The sequence below is a fragment of the Equus asinus genome, chromosome 13 (assembly GCF_041296235.1).
Source record: "Equus asinus isolate D_3611 breed Donkey chromosome 13, EquAss-T2T_v2, whole genome shotgun sequence".
In the NCBI taxonomy this organism is placed as follows: Eukaryota; Metazoa; Chordata; class Mammalia; order Perissodactyla; family Equidae; genus Equus; species Equus asinus.
The window spans coordinates 41,171,263-41,187,553 of NC_091802.1; the positions used below are offsets into that span (position 1 = coordinate 41,171,263).

The 16,291-nt window shown below is 57.6% G+C and overlaps 1 protein-coding gene across 2 annotated transcripts in view; it reads right to left on the bottom strand.

Annotated features, from left to right (window-relative positions):
• Positions 1 to 16,291, bottom strand: part of LOC106826299 (keratin, type I cytoskeletal 42) — a 30,134-nt gene that overhangs the window by 3,842 nt on the left and 10,001 nt on the right. Inside the window, exons 1-3 of one of the 2 annotated variants that reach the window (XM_014833548.3) lie at positions 2,850 to 4,234; positions 413 to 495; positions 129 to 285 (exon numbers count right to left, since the gene is read on the bottom strand). In XM_014833548.3, the coding sequence (XP_014689034.1) occupies positions 129 to 285; positions 413 to 495; positions 2,850 to 3,311 (702 nt within the window). In that variant the 5' untranslated portion in view covers positions 3,312 to 4,234. Of the gene's footprint in view, positions 1 to 128; positions 286 to 412; positions 496 to 2,849; positions 4,235 to 16,291 lie in introns of those variants that run through there. The other variant, XM_070482048.1, reaches the window with a different exon arrangement.

Consider the following 16,291-nt stretch of genomic DNA (forward strand, 5'->3'; position numbering starts at 1 on the left):
GGGTCAGACCAAGAGCCCACCAGAGACAGAAACTGGATTGAGAGCATGGCCCTGCCCAGGAAGTCTCGGGGGCCCCAGCCTTGCCTATTCCCGGGCGAGTTTCTCCTGCTTTCCCGAACTGGCCCCACCTCCTCGTGGTTCTTCCTCATGTAGGCCAGCTCCTCCTTGAGGTTCTCGATCTGCATCTCCAGGTCGGCTCTGGCCAGGGTCAGCTCGTCCAGCACCCTGCGCAGGCCGTTGATGTCGGCCTCCACGTTCATGCGCAGGGTCAGCTCCGTCTCGTACCTGGGCAGGAGGGAGGCGCGAGCCGTGGAGTGCCACGAGGACACCCCCTCGTGCACACAGAGGGCTCTGTGGTGTGCAGAGCCAGCCCCACTGCCAGCCCCCCAGGGCAGCCCCGAAGCCGACTCACTTGGTGCGGAAGTCGTCGGCTGCCAGGCGGGCATTGTCAATCTGCAGCACGAAGCTGGCATTGTCCATGGTGGCTGCCAGGATCTGGGGGACATGGTGGGCTCGGTGAGCAACACCCTCGGCAGCCCCGGGAAGGCCCTGCAACACCCCTCTCGCAGCCCTTTGGAGAACAGGCCCGAGTGAGGGAGATGCGGGTTCCTGGGGTCTCCTCCTCTGGGCACCCGGCTGGGGGGTTTCCCTGGGGGGCTCTCAGAGTGGTGAGGGCATGCTACCCAGGCACAGGAAACCATGATGCCAGGAGAGGGACCGATATGCACCCCTCTCCCACCATGGGGTCACTGCCTCAGCTGCCTGGACCTCACTCCCTCTTCCCCAACTAAATTCACCTCTGGGCTCAGTTGCCACCCCCTCCGGGAAGCCCTCCTCAATGCCCTGCCATACCTGCTCCCTGCCGGTCTCTCTTTCACAGCACTTCCCCCAGTGCAATATTTCTATTACTCTTTTGGCTATTTCATCCTCCACTGCACCCTGGGCTGCAGGGGGACAAGGACACGTCTGTCTCATTCTCCTCGGAATCCCCTGCCCTGGGCACAGTGCCTGGCCCAGAGTCAACCCCAAGGAAATATTCATTTAATTAAGAGCTTAATTAATTAATTAATGAGGTTGTGACTGGCCCCACCTCAAACCCAGGACAAAGTTTTCTTTTCCCACAGGGTCATCCAGGAGGTTAAATGGGAACACAGGAGACAGGCTCTGGAGGGAGCAGAAGATTGGTTATTATTATTGCTGCTGTTGTTATTATTGTGAGAAATGCCCAAGAGATGCTCCAATCTAGGGCCGCTGGGGGCGGAGGAGAGCGAGGCCCCTCCCCACTGCCCGGAGGGAACAGAGGGGAGGTCTCGGTGGAGGGGCAGATGAGCCGGGGAGAATCTGGAATTCTTGAGGGCCCAGGACTGAAATGTAGAAGGCAGAAGACGGGCAGCCCCAGGAGGCAGACGCAGCTCCAGTGGCTCCTCCTGGGCCTCAGAGCCCGCTCGAGGCCCTAAGTTCTGCGAAGTGACCCCGGGTCAGACCTTGTTGCCAGACTGAATCCGAGGGCCAATTTGTTATTGTCCTTGGGCCTCAGTGGGCCCATCTATGGCCTGCAAACCCGCCCCCACCCACCTGCCTGCTCAGGAGGCTCACTGGGCCCAGTGAGGGGCGGTTGTGCAAACTCCCGGGAGGAGGGGGGGGTGACTCAGAGGCGCAGAGGCCTGGTGCAAGTGCACGGGGCTTGGCAGTGAGGAGCTGGCTGACCCCGAAGCTGGAACGGTGACTCACCGGGGCTCCCCTGGGTTCCCCCCTGCCCAGACCCAGCCCCGTATCTGATCTGGCGCTCCCTGTGGCTCCGCTTCCGGGGGGAACCTGCAGGAATTCCCTGCCTGGTGGAGGCCCCGGGCAGGAGTAGGCAAGGCCCCTTGCAGGGCAGCACCAGGCCTGGTTCTGCACCAGGAAATAGCAGGCCTTGCTGTCTGGGGCCTCCCCAACCTTCTCCCAAGCCCGGCTCCCAGAGGTCCTTGACCTCTCACCTGCCTCTGGGGGCTGCAGCACTGTAGGACTCCCCCCCCACCAGGGGCAGGGTTTGTGCAGAAGACCCAGGTGCCACATTTACAGAACGCCAAGGCTGTGTTCTTAGAGGTCGTGTGCATGTGTGTATCCTGTCTTCTCCAGCAAACTAAGTTAGAGAAATTCCTTCCCTTGGGAGCTTCCAGTCTGAATGGGAAGACGCAGCTCCTTCCCTCAGGGATCCCCCCAGTCTGCAAGGGGAGACACAGCCCCTGCCCTCAAGAAGCCACAGAGTGACCATCGTGGAGCGAGGTGGAGGACCCACAACGAAAGCAGCCACGAGAAAATGCCAGACTATGAAACCAGCACAGTGAACAGGGTGGAGGCAGAACTTCAAAGTGTTGAAGGGACCCCAAGATCTGGGGATAAAGCCCAGTGCCATCCATCCAGGAGGACTGCCTGGAAGAGGTGAGGCAGGAAGGGGGGCAGACCCAGCAGTGAATGGAATAGTGAGAAGGAAATCTCCAGCCTCACCTCCCAGCAGCCACACCAAACTCTTTCCCACTTCTTTGCCTTTGCCCAGCTGTTCCAGACCTTCCAGGCCACCTGCAGCCTTGCCTGCCCACTCCTCCATCACCCACCCCACCCACACTCCCCCAGAAAGGGAGAACTAACTCCAAGTGACCTCCTTGCGTGGGATGTCCTCCAGGCCTGGGACCAGTGACTGGCCCGGGGCTGCGTTCCAGAGCAAGTGAGAGAGTGAATGGATGAATGAATGAATAAAGGATGGAGACCTGGGACGGGGGAGAAATGTTCGCAAAGGTCCAAAGTTGGGACAGGGTGAGTCAGAAGCAGGTACTAAGGACAGAGGGCAGAGGGCAGGAAGCTCCCACCTTGCTTCGCAGCTCCTCGATGATCTTGAAGTAGTGGCTGTAGTCGCGGGCGGGGCTGGGCCCCTGCTTCTTGTACCAGTCGCGGATCTTCACCTCCAGGTCGGCGTTGGCCTCCTCCAGGGCGCGCACCTTCTCCAGGTAGGAGGCCAGGCGGTCGTTGAGGTTCTGCATGGTCTCCTTCTCGCCGCCCCCCAGCAGGGCATCCCCCACGCCAAAGCTGGAGCCGAAGCCCCCGCCCAGGTTGCAGGTGTAGCCCCCACTGTAGCCGCCTCCCAAGCCTGCCGAGAAGCGGGACGAGGTGACCGACGTGTTGCCAAGGCTGCCAGTTCCCAGGAAGCTGGGCGCCCTGCAGGCACCCCCGACATGGACTGAGGACACCCGAGAGAAACCCCCGCTGGGCATACACAGGCCCTTGAGGGAGCCAGAGGTTGAGAACTGGCGGATGGTGGTGGTGGCAGCCATGGTGTGCACAAGTCAGGAGCAGGGTCCAGTCTGGACAGAGACCCCGGGCAGCCCTTTATAACTGGGCTAAAGGGGGGCTGGGCCCCTGGCCCTTGAAGTCAGAGCCAAAACTCCAGCTGTGTAATTTGCTTCTGTTCCAGCGCCCAGGGCCTGGGGCTCAGGCTGGACACACTGAGTGCATCCCCCAGGTCCCCTCCCATGCCCGAGCCTGGCCTGGGCCTGGTGGCCTCTTAGCTGCCCATTGTCTGTTCAGAAACAAAGGTGGTGTTGGAGCCACAGCCCTAGGGTGGGGTGATCCTCCATCCTTGGCCGCAATTAGGCGGCTGAGCTCACTCTTGGGGGGAGTCTGGGGAACCCAGCCCCAGGAGTCAGGAAGGGCCTGGAGCAAGCCTCCACAGGCCTAGAGCCCGGGGGCTGCTTTCGCCCCCCACCCAGCATTCCTGGGCCCCAGGGAGAAGGCGGAGAGATTCGACACCCTCCCCCAAGTACAATGTGGCCCTGAGGGAGCACCCCCCACCCTCAGCCTAGGGGAGAAAAATCAGTCTCTGACAGCAGGGACCCCCAGCCATCTTGGGATGAGTCCAGGACTGTGGGAGGAGACACAGCCCTGGCCTGGAGGGGGTCCCCGTATCTGAGGGGAGCAGACACAGGCACTGACCTGAGGGAGATTTGTTTCCAAGCCTTGCAGGAAGTTAATACACGAGCATCAGTTTCCCCATTTGTAAAGTGGGGGTAATTCCCGCCCCCCACGGTCTTTGAGGGGGTATGGAGAGACAGTGACATCAGTCAAGCTGGTGCCGAAGGGGAGGAAGAAGCAGCGGGTGGGGTGACCACTCCCACTCATGCCCCAGGGCTTGGGAAAAGCCGCCCCGAGGGGCCCCCAGATCTGTGTGGTGGGGTGCCCCTCCATGAGGGCAGTGCCCTGGGGGGCCACCCTGCGAGGGAGGGCGCCAGCCCCCATCCTGGCAGCTGGCACCCACCTCCCGACAACGAGATTACCAGCCTAATCTCCGCGGCGCTAATGACTTAGGTGCTGCCAAGATGTTGGTGTCTGCACCGGGCCTGTCTCAGTGCCGAGCTTCCAGCGGCGGCCACGGGCAGGGGAGGGCGAGCCTGGCCCGGGGCGGCAGGCGTGCGGGTGGCCCAGGCTCTGGAGAGGCCCACACACGGGGACAGGGAGGGAGTCAGACTTTCCATGTGGGCTGGAGCTCCCAGGCTGAGGCTAGACTGCCGGAATGACTTCCTGCCTAGCAAGTGGGTGGCCTCTCACCTGAAGGTGGCCCCTCGCTTGGAGAGTGGGGACAACATGATCTGTCTGGGAGAGAAGGGATGAGCCCCAACTTTATCCTGCTCCCACCCCAGCTGTGAAGTCTGGGGTTCCCAGAGCTGCTGGGAGTGGCGGGGCTCAAAGCCAAGGCTAGAGAGCCAGGGCAGACCACCAAGGCTCTTCCATGAGGTCAGATGTCAGGGAGGACTTCCGGGCACCCCAAGACCGTAGGAGAGGGAACCAATAGAACCTGGGGTCACCTGAGTGGGCCAGAGGCAGGCCCTGCCCCAGTCACCCACACAGGGAATGACAGGCGGTGAAGACCCTCACCATACCTGCCGGAGCCACATTCCCCGGAACCCTCTCCCCAGAAGCTGGCTGCCCTCCTCCACCAGGCAGGCCTCACTCGGCTCAGAGGGGATGGCCGGGCTTCCAGTGCTGAACCTGGCGCACAGTCAATTTAACCAAATTCAAATCTGGGCCTGGGAAGAGGGCCACCGCGCTCAGTGCCTCTCCCCAGAGCCCCCGCCTGCCCTCACCCCACCTCTAACTCCCTCAGACTTTAGTCTTGAGGCCCAGTTTGAAGGGGCAAAGAGCTTACGAGCCTGGCTTCCTCCCTCTAGAATCACCAAAGCCTCACCCTACGTCACCACCATCTGCCCCTCACCCCGGGCGTCAGGCTGCACACTGCCGGCTGGGCCTCAGTTTCCCCACACCAGTGACTCCCAGGCCTTGTGCCTCTGCTCTTTGGAGATGCTGCTGCCTGTGGACCCCTCTGCCCCTCAACCCAGAAAGGCCTCGCTTGCTGAAGGCCCGGCCCAGCTCAGCCCCCTCCCCAAGGGCAAGGGCAGGGTGAGGCCCTAGGAAGGCCTCCCCAGCTCCCCAGAGTGTGTGGCCATCTCTGGCAGGGCCGAAGAACACCTGGACTTTCCTCCTACACAGCTCGGGGACAGCTCTTGCCAGATCTTCCCAACCACGGTGGGAGGAAACCGAGGCCCGGTGCTCCTGGGCGGCGGCCAGGCAGCAGAGCAGGCTGGGGCCAGGCTCCCTGGGGGGGAGGAAGGCCTGGCAGGAGCAGCCAGAGGGCTGCACAGAGGTCCTCTCAGCCATGACTCCTCCTGCCCGGGCCTGTCCTCCACCCCCGGCAGGGAGAGGCCCCGGGCCCACAGCCCCCGCTGTCGTCAGCAGCTTGGCCCACATAGGGAACGAGAGGAAAAGGAGGAAGAGATCAGCCCCAGAGGTTTCTGGGAGCCAAGCACAGAAGGAGAGAAGACAACAGGAGGCCCCCAGGGAGACAGCGGGGATGGCTTCCAACATCCCCCGGGGTCCTCAGGCCAGCCCCAGGCTCAACCACCCCACAAGCCCTGGATATCCTCCAGAGGTTGCTGAGAAGCCCGTGTGCTGGAGCGTGGAGGGCGGACAGGCCCCACCTCAGAGCTGAGCAGGCCCAGGGAACTGGGGAGGGTCCCGGGACTACACCACCCCACAATGCTGACAGAAGGTGCAGGGTGAGGAGCAACCTGAGGTATACAGTGGATGTTCAACAGATGCATATTGACGTTGACACAGGTCATGACATATCTGCCCAGCTGACCTTGGCTCCTACAGATCCCCCAAGCATTGACCGTCCACCCCTGATCCCTTCCCAGAACCCAGGGCATGGCTTGTATGCAGCAGGCGCTCTGTAAGTGCTTGTTGAATTGTTAGAGACAGGGAGCCTGGGCCATGACTAGATGGCAACAGGGACCCAGGAAAGGAATACACTGCCACTTACCCTCCCCCCAAGGAAAAGGGTCCACATCAGGGGAGGTCAGGGAAAGCCAGAGTCCCAGGAGCCCAGAGGCAGGCTCCCAGCTTAGCTTGGCTTGGCTGATGAGAAGAGGACCCCAAATCCTTCAGGGGTCCCAAAGTCCCTCACTCCATCCCGGATCCCTGCCCCAGGGTGCCTGTCGGCTCCTTTCCATTCACCCCACAAACACGGAGCCCACTCTCACCTCTCACCTCTCACCTGCGGGCACCTTGCCCGGGATGGGAAAGGCAGGGCCAGCAAGGAACTCACAATGCCCTGCCGCCTACCTCATCCCAGAGCACTCCCCACCCCTGCCCAGCCATGCACCCTGCCCAGCCACACCTGCCCTCAGGGGGAATCTGCTTCTTCCTCTCTGCCGCCTGCCTAGATCCACCCACTAATGATTTGTGTCTGGCTCCAAAGGGGCCCCACCCTCCCCGGGGCAGCAGGAGATGCAGAACATTCCTGGGGCTCCCAGGAGCTTCCTCCAGAGTGGGAAGTCAGAGGCGGGGTCCCCCAGGGCCCCCTGCACACCCCAGGGGTTGCCAAGTGTGCCCTCCCCAGGGACAAGCAGACTCCAGCCACCTCCCTCTGACAGGTTTCCAGGAACCATCGGCTTGGGGTGGACACAAGACATCAGATACAGTCACCTGGGGTCACCCCACATCTCCAGGCAGGGCCATCAGCTGCCCCGGGCCCCTCTCCAAAAAGGACCCTCCCCTGATGGAACCCAGGTCAGGAGAGGGCAAGGGAGGGCGGGCAGGAAGCAGCGGGAATGGGCGGGGAGGAAGTCGGGGAGCCTGGGAAGGGGAAGCGAGCGCTGAGGGAGGCACCCGTGGGAACTCCTGCTGCTGCCCACAGGCTGGAAGACTCCAGCAGACAGGACTGCATTCCTCCCTCAGCGTCCCCTTCCTCTTCCCACTCCCCCCCTTCCTTGGCTTAAGGGGGTATGGGGGAGGGTGAGAGGCAGCAGCCCAGGTAGGGTCCTCTTTCAGGCTGGCACCCCCCCTTGGCCCTGCAGACCAGCTGAGGGGGCCCTGAGGGCGCCCCAGGATCCAGACCCTGCCTTCCGGACCCCGGCTTTCCAGGGTCCTCGGGCCAGCCCCACCTGCCGGCGCTGCTCTCTGCCCTCATGCCCTGCGAGGCTGGTGGCTCTGGCTCACTCACACTCATTGGGACCTGCTGTTTCTTCGGTGCCCTGGAGAGATTTCCTCCAGGGCAGCTGTGGCCCAGGTTCCCTGACAGAGGGGCTTGGTCTCTCCCCAGAGAGGATCCTTCCTCAGGGTAGCAGCTGTGCCTCCCCCTCACACTGGGAGCTCACTTGGGGTGGGGGCTGTGACTGCCCGTGTGAGCGTGGGGATGCTGAGCATGCCGGTCTCCCCTCCTTCACCTAACACAGCCGGCAGGAAGGGGGCTCTTGGCTCTTTGTCTCGGTGCATGACCACCCAGCCCACCACAGTGTGACCAAAAAGGGGGGAGGGCCAGAGGATGACCTGGGGACAGAGAATCAGAAGGAGGACCAGGGGAGGAGGATCAGGGGAAGGAGGATCAGAGGAGGGAGGATCAGGGGAGGAGGACTAGAGGAGGAGGACCAGGGGAGGGAGGACCAGGGGAGGAGGACTAGGGGAAGAGGATCAGGGGAAGGAGGATCAGGGGAGGAGGACCAAGGGAGGGAGGACTAAGGGAGGAGGACTAGGGGAGGAGGACCAGGGGAGGGTGGATCAGGGGAGGGAGGACCAGGGGAAGGAGGATTGGGGGGGAGAACCAGGGGAGGAGGACCAGGGAAGGAGGACCAGGGGAGGGAGGACTAGGGGAGGAGGACTAGGGGAGGAGGACCAGGGGAGGAGGACCAGGGGAGGGAGGACTAGGGGAGGAGGACCAGGGAAGGAGGACCAGGGGAGGGAGGACCAGGGGAAGGAGGATCGGGGGGGAGAACCAGGGGAGGAGGACCAGGGGAGGGAGGACCAGGGGAGGAGGACTAGGGGAGGGAGGACCAGGGGAGGGAGGACCACGGGAGGGTGGATCAGGGGAGGAGGACCAGGGGAGGGAGGACCGGGGAAGGAGAATCAGAGGAGGAGGACCAGGGGAGGAGGATTGTGGGAGGCAAGAGGAGGCAGAGTGGCCTGGATCCCAGTGTTCCCAGCTCAGGAAGTCCACACTGGGAAGGGAGTGATCCGTCCTTTCCAAGGGCAAAACAGGAGGCAGAGGCCTGGGCTTGGTGGCACACCTGCCCCAACACAGGCCCCCTTCCGGCTCCTCCCCTGGAGGCCTGCCTCCTCCTGAAGCTCCCAACCGGCCTCCAGGAGCAAGCTCCCTCCGCTACCCTGCCCAGTCCCCTCGTCCTACCTCTGCCTCAGAACCCGGGCCCTGGGGGTCGTAATCCAACCTTTCAGGTGAGGTAGCCTTTCCCCAGCAAGGCTGTGGGAGGAACCACAACTCCTTATCTCCCCCAGCCCCAGGTCAGGCACATCATCTGTGATCACGACCCTGCACCGCACGAGAAGAGCTCAGGTGCCTGGGGTCCATCTGGACCCTGCGTAGCCTGGGGCACATCACGTCCCTTCTCTCAGCCTCAGCTCCCTTGTCTGCAAAATGAGGCTACTAGACATCCATGCCAACTCTTCGTGAGGCTTAAACAAGAGAGCGTGTCACTGCGGCTGGCACCGTGCCTTGTATGTACAAGGGACTCCGTGAAGGCTCGGCGACTCCAGAGCTGGCTGGGCGAAGGCTCACGGGGCTGAGACACAGCCCTTCCCTCCCTGCACCAGGCAAGTAATGCCCCAACCACATCCACCTCCCAGCCCCCAGTACCCATGAAGGTGCACCTTACCCGGCAAAGGGAGCTTGAGGGTGTGATTACATTAAGGGACTTGCGATGGGGAGATCATCCTGGATTAGCTGGTGGAGCCCAATATAATCACAGGGGTCCTTATAAGAGGGAGGCAGGAGGGTCAGAGTCAGAGAAGGAGATGTGAGAACAGAAGCAGAGGTCAGAGTGGTGCAGCCATGAGCCAAGGAATGTGGGCAGACTCTGGAAGCTGGAAAAGACAAGGAAGAGATCCCCCCTCCAGAGGCTCCAAAAGGAGCACGGCCCTACTGACACCTTGATTTTAGCCTCGTAAGATGCATTTCAGACCTCTGACTTCAGAACTGTAAAATAATAAATGTGCAGCTTTAAGCCCTGAAGTTGTAATTTGTTACATCGGCAATAGAGAACTAATACATTCCACTGGCCCATTCTAGCATCAGTGAGTGCTAGCCATTCTCACTTGTGTTAGAATTATTCAGCGGTGGATCGGCTCCCCTTCCAGAATCATAATCCTTTGCAGCCAAAAGACGGCTTTCCATTCATCTCTGGGCCCACGATAAGGTCTCACTCAGTGCTTCGCACACAGTAAGTACCTGATTGATGCTTGGTGAGTGGACACAGGCAGGCAGGGCCCTAAGTTGGACACCATTCAGCAGCCATTCATTGCATCACTGTGTGACATTCCCCGGCTGGGTGCTGAGACTCCGGCACTGAGTCAGCCGAGCCCTGCCCTTAACAAGCGCAGGCCAGGGAGCGGGAGATGCACAAACAGTCCGTCACAGCACGGTGTTCTTTGTGCCGTGATAAAGGTATGTGTGTACAGCACCTGGGAGGAGCGGGAGGGAGCGACTCATTCAGACCAGGCCGCTGAGGACAGTTTCACAGGGAGAGACAACAAAGCTGGGTTTCGGAGCCAGGGTAGGGCTCTGCCAAGCCGAGAAGACAAGGTGAGAAATCACCCAGGCAGAGGCGGGGACACGCCTGGTGGGTTTGGGGAACCCAAGCCAGGAAACTTGTAGCTGGATCCATATTCCCAAGGGGGTGCAATAGGAATGCTAAGGAAAATGGATCCCAGAAAAAAATACATCCATTCGGCTACTGTTCATTGAGCGCCTACTCTGTGCAGGACACTGTCCTGGGCTCTGGGGACAAGGGGATGACCACAACAGACAACATCTTTGGATGGATGCATCTTTGGATGGAGCAGACACTCTAGCGGGAGAAATGGGCAATAACCAAACCAGAGAACCATACGTTCTCCATGGAAACATACAAGGGAACATGGGTGCCTCTGGGGGCCAGGGAAGAAAGGCCTCTCCTAGGCCACATTTATGGGGGAAACCAAATTAAGGAAGGAGCCAGTGAGATACAGGGAAGGGCATTCCAAGCTGAGGTAACAGCAAGTGCAAAGGCCCTGAGGCTGGACCAAGTACTCCTTTGCAGCAAACATAAAGAAGGGCCAGTGTGGCTGGGGTGGGTGAGCAAGGGAGAGAGGGGGCTACACAAGGGGAGATGGGGCAGAGCAGTGGCTCTCAGCCCTGCTGCACCAGAGCTGGGCCCAGGGGTGCTAAAGAGAGCCAGGCCCGAGGACAGTGCTCCAGAGCCTGGTAGGCCAGGGCAAGGCACCTCCTTGTCAGTTTTTGCTTGTTTCACTGCCTTTAACGAGCTAACGTGCACTGTGACTCTCCAAGGAGGGAACAAAGTGCTAAGCGTTTCCCAAACTTATTCACCCATGGAGCCACTTCCAGGATGAGCATGTGGACCTCGGGTTCCTTAGAACTCATCTTGGGAATCTCTGGGCCAATTCCTGTAAGTGGAAGAAACGGCCAGAATGAAGGTTGGAAAGGGAGACCGCCACGAAGGGCGTGCCGCAGGGTCTGGACTTTATCCTGTAGCAATGGAGTCAGCCAAGCGTTGCTGTGCAGTTTTGTTTTTAATGTGTCTGTTTATAGAGATTTTAATCATACAAAGGGATATTACTGAGCCTGTCAATGCCTCCGTGCCCCAGTTAATCATCTCTCTTGGAGAAGCACCTCATTCTTTTTAATCCATCATGACCATGAGCTATAATTTATTTACTCCTGTCCCTACCAACCACCTCTCTGGTCTCCAGGTTTTTCGGCTTTTACAAACAACTGCGTAATAAACGGCCCTGAACAGGGCGCCTGGGGAACTTTGCGAATACATCCTTAGGGAAATTTCAGCAGCGGGATTACGGGGCTAAAGGGTAAATCCATTTTTTACTTGGATAGCTATTGCCAAATTTTCTTCCAGAGCGAAATGAAATTATATCTTTGCTTTAAAATACTCTCATCTCCCCACAAAAGCAGGGGGAGAGAGAAGGAACAAGAATGGCAGCATGTTGACAATTATTGAAACTAGCAGTGGGCATACAGAAGTCCGTTTTGCTATTCTCTCTACTTTTGCGTATATTGGAAATTTTCCACAGTAAAAAAAAAAAAGTCTTCTTGAAAAGTTCTACAAATTTTTGCTCCCACCAACCGTAAATGAGAATAACTCTCCCCGGCACGTCCACCAGCACGGGTCTCGCCAAGGTTTGAAGGTTTGTCTGCTGTTCTCCAATTTTTGTTTCTGCTAGTTAAAAAAGGCTTCTCGGGGGCCGGCCCAGTGGCGCAGCGGTTAAGTTCGCACGTTCCACTTCGGCGGCCCAGGGTTTGCTGGTTCAGATCCTGGGTGCGGACATGGCACCACTTGGCAAGCCATGCTGTGGTAGGCGTCCCACATAGAAAGTGGAGGAAGATGGGCACGGATCTTAGCTCAGGGCCAGTCTTCCTCAGCAAAAAGAGGAGGATTGGCAGCAGTTAGCTCAGGGCTGATCTTCCTTTAAAAAAAAAAAAAGGCCTCTCTCTTGCTTCAGTTGTATTTCTTCAGTCACGAGTGAGATTGAAGCTCCTTCCTTAAATGTTTTGGGTCGCTTCTTGTTTTTTATGAACCAGCTGTTCCTCATCTTCACCTCTGTTTTCCGTGCGGTCTTCTCCTTCCTGTCTCGTGTGAGCTGTTGGTAAATGTGGGAAGAAGGCCTTTGGCACATGGGTTGCGAACGCATTTTCCCAGTTGGCCACCAGTCTTCCAACCTTGTTTATAGTCATTTTCCACATGGATGACCTCCCTTAGGTGACATTCGCTGATTTCTTCTTTCCTGCATCTGGGCGGCAGGTAGTTTGAAGAAGGGCTCGCTTTGGTAGCGATGTGAAAGCTGGATGGGCCCAGGGCTGGGCCCACGGCTGAAGCAATGGCCTGGGAGAGAGATGGTAGGACGGCACATGGTGGCCCGCTCAGAGGCGGGCCTGTGTGGCGGACACACCTGGATGACTCTGCATTTTTGGGGGTTGAGCAGGTGGCCGGGTAATGATGCTGCTGACTAGGATGGAGAAGCCAGAGGGGAAAGCAGGATTCCAAGGAAGAAAACAATTCATGGCTCTCAAAGCACTGAGTAGCCTGCGAGGTCACACCTGTTTGCCTGTCTCCTCCTCCAGACACGAGCAGGGACCCTGCCTCCTTCTTCTCTCATCCCCAGAAACAGACGTAGCCAATGGTGCTTGATAACAGTAGAAATGAATGAATAAGCGAACAACCTGAGTTGAGGGTGGCTCTGCCTGGGTGGAGATGTCAGGAGGCAGAAGGAGGAATTCACAGCAGAGGGGACTTTCTCCTCCCTACTTTTCCCCCAAGGAGTTGATGGTGTTGGCCCCACCTCGTCTGAGCCAGCCAGACCTGGCCGTGTCCACCAACCTGGGGCAGAAGACCCGGGTGTGTGTCTGGTCCCGAGAACTCTGGCATCCACCGGCTCCTAGGAGGTGGCAGCTGAGGGACCCTGCTGGACACCAGGTGAGGAAGTCTCCACCTAGAGGCGAGAGCGAGGGAAGCAGGGAGCCAGCGAGGTCAGGAGAGAGACTACAGAAGCAGAGCCCTAGGGCTAGAGCCCTGCAGAACTTTCTAGAAGGCCGGCTGGCCCCAGTAGACTACCGAGGCCCAGAGGAACACCTCCAGGGCAGGGCAGGCAGGCTGATCACATTTCTGGGGGGTAGTTTCCAGGTCACCACCTGGAGACGGGATGGAAACACTGACCAGACTGCTTGACCAGGGAGCAGGGGAGGGGGAGAAAGAGGACACCGGGGGGCTCCCCCCTCACGAGGTCGTCCCTCTCACCCCTAGGCTCCGTAGCTCCCAAGGGGGAAGCCAGAAAGCTTCCGCTCAGGACTGCAGGCCCCGGGGCTTTCCAAGAAGGATCCCCGTTTCCACCCGGACTCTCCAGCACGCCGGCTGGAGCCTCAAATTTGTACCAGGAGCGCCCTCTGCTGGCCACTCTGGGTCGCCGCCTCTGCTCTGCAGTCCGGGGAAGTGACTGCCTGGGGCTGGCGGAGGGACGAGGGGACTCAAGACGTCCTCCATCTCCGCTTCACACTGTCCCTCCTCCAGGGGCTTGGCTTCTCCTCACCATCTTCAGCTCCTCTCCCTCCAGTCCCATGACCTGCATAGCACCAGGGACCTAGGCTGGGCCATTGTGTCTTTTCCCCTGCCTCCAGGCCAATGGACACGAAAATCCTTTCTGAAGCTGGCTTGTGCATTACTCTCCCCTTATTCTCCATCTCAAAAAACCCTCCCCTGCCTCTGGCACAGAGCTCTCCTCCCCGCTCCCACCTTAGGTCGTTCTATTAAACTGCTCACCCCAAAGTCAACCTTCCTACTCAGCTTCTGCCAGCCCTGAGTGTGAGGGTCCCTGAGGCACTGTCCACTCCGTGGGGCCACCCTCTTCCTGCTGCAAACTCCTTACGGACTGCAGCTGCTCTTAGCTCGCTCTTGTCGGAGAGCCCCACGCAGAGTGTGGCACCCACTCCACTCCCAATAGATGGAACGTGTCTGTGTATAAGCCTTTGTGAGTGACCAGTGTGTGCATCTGTGTCCTGGCGTGCCCTGTGTGTGTGTGCACAGACAGGACAGTGCGTCCACCTCTAGGGGGTCTCTGTAGGATGACCCTGGTGGGACTCCTCGCCCAGGCTTCAGGCAGCTCTGAGCTGGAGGTAGGGGGTGTCCTGCGCCGCCAGAGGGCAGCACTGGGCCACTGCGGCATCGCTGGGCGACTTGACCCAGACGTACAGACGCCCATGAAGGCCTGGCGAGAATGACTTCAGAATAGCAACAAAAAATTAAAAATAGAAATACCATACGATCCAACTATCCCACTACTGGATATTTATCAAAGAACATGAAATCAATGATCCAAAGAGAGTTATGCACCCTTATGTTCATTGCAACATTATCCACAATAGCCAAGATTTGGAAGCAATCCAAGTGCCCATCAACTGAAAACTGGATAAAGAGGGTGTGGTGTAGATATACAAAGGAGTACTATTCAGCTATAAAAAAAAAAGACAAAATCGTCCCATTTGCAACAACATGGATGGACCTTGAGGGTATTATGTTAAGTGAAATAAGCCAGACAGAAACAAATATTGCACGATTTCACTCGTGTGTGGAAGATAAACACGTAGATATCAGAGAACAGATTAGTGGTTATCAGAGGTGGGGCAGGTGAAAAGGATAAAGGGGCACGTATGTATGATGATGGACAAAAATCAGACTACTGGGGGTGAGCACCAGGAAGTGTGTTCAGAAATTGATAAATAATAATGTACACCCGAAATTACACAATGTTATAAAACATTATGACCTCAATAAAATTACCGGGGGAAAAAAAAAGAATAACCCAAAATCCAGGTAGTGCTTTACAGTGCGTCCTGGGAAGGAGCGCTCCTCAGAGCTTCTGAAACCGGGCGGTGGGTTCACGGGTATTTGTTGTATCTTAATTCTCAAATCCTATGCAGATTTTGTAGATATTATTTTTATTATTATTTTATATCATATATAAATATAATATATATTATATTATATAAAATATTATATGTCTTATTATTATTATTATTTGTGGTATTACTTTTTTTTCTGGTAAAGAATGGCCTCCGAGCTCTCTCTAGGATGAGGAAAGACCACTCACCCCTATGAGTAAACTCTCCTGGGGCAGCACTGAGCCTCAGCGCCCTGGTCTCCCCAGAACTCCCGGGGAGGGCTCTGAGTTTCCCAGGGTTGACCGTGGCCTTGGGTCCTCGTCAGGCCTCTCCCCAATAAGCCACACAGCTCACACACATTCACACTCTCACACTTCAACAAATTCACACTCTCGCTCATTCATAGACTCCTACAAGCTCACACACATTTACATACACACTCCCAGGTTCACACATCCACAGCCTCCACACAGTCACACTCATAGACACACATTCACAATCACGGGCATACACATACTCACGCCCGCTCATAGATCCACACACACTCACATACATTACACACTCACAGACTCCCACACTAACACAATCAGCTCACGTGCACACTCATACAGACTTACACACATTCACACTCACAGACTGACAGACTTACACATACAGTCACAAACCCACACACACTCACACTCACTCACATCCATACTCTCACACATTCATACAGCCTTGCACAACCTCACACACTAGTACACATTCAAAGCCTCACACACTAATACACATTAACTGACACACTCATACTTTCACACATTCATGGACACACTGATGCACACACTCACACTTGTGCACATTTACAGGCCTCTCACTGTTCATACTTTACACACATTCACACACTCACACAAAGCAGCCATTACTACTCACACACTGGCCCATTAAACTTGAGTCTTCACAGGGGGAGAGAAGGAGCTTGTACCACCTTGATCCTAAAAGAGATTTCTGGAACCTTCCCAGGAGACCCCAATCCCAAGGTGGAGGGATGTCTCCTCAGACTGGAGGAAGCAGAAGCAGAGCTAGGATCATATGACAGCCTTTGCAAGTCCACAGGCCTCAGAGGAATGCCTCACACTTCCCGCACCCATTCGTTAGTTCATTCTGTCACTCCCTGAGCTCCGTGAGGGAGGGCCTGGGGCCATGACAGTGGACACACAGTCGACCCTGACCTTGGGGAGCTTTGTGTCCAGGAGACACACGTGGACCTCACAGGCTGACTGAGCAGGGCATCATGGAGGCCTGAGCAGGTGCGGCTGTGGGGGCACCTAC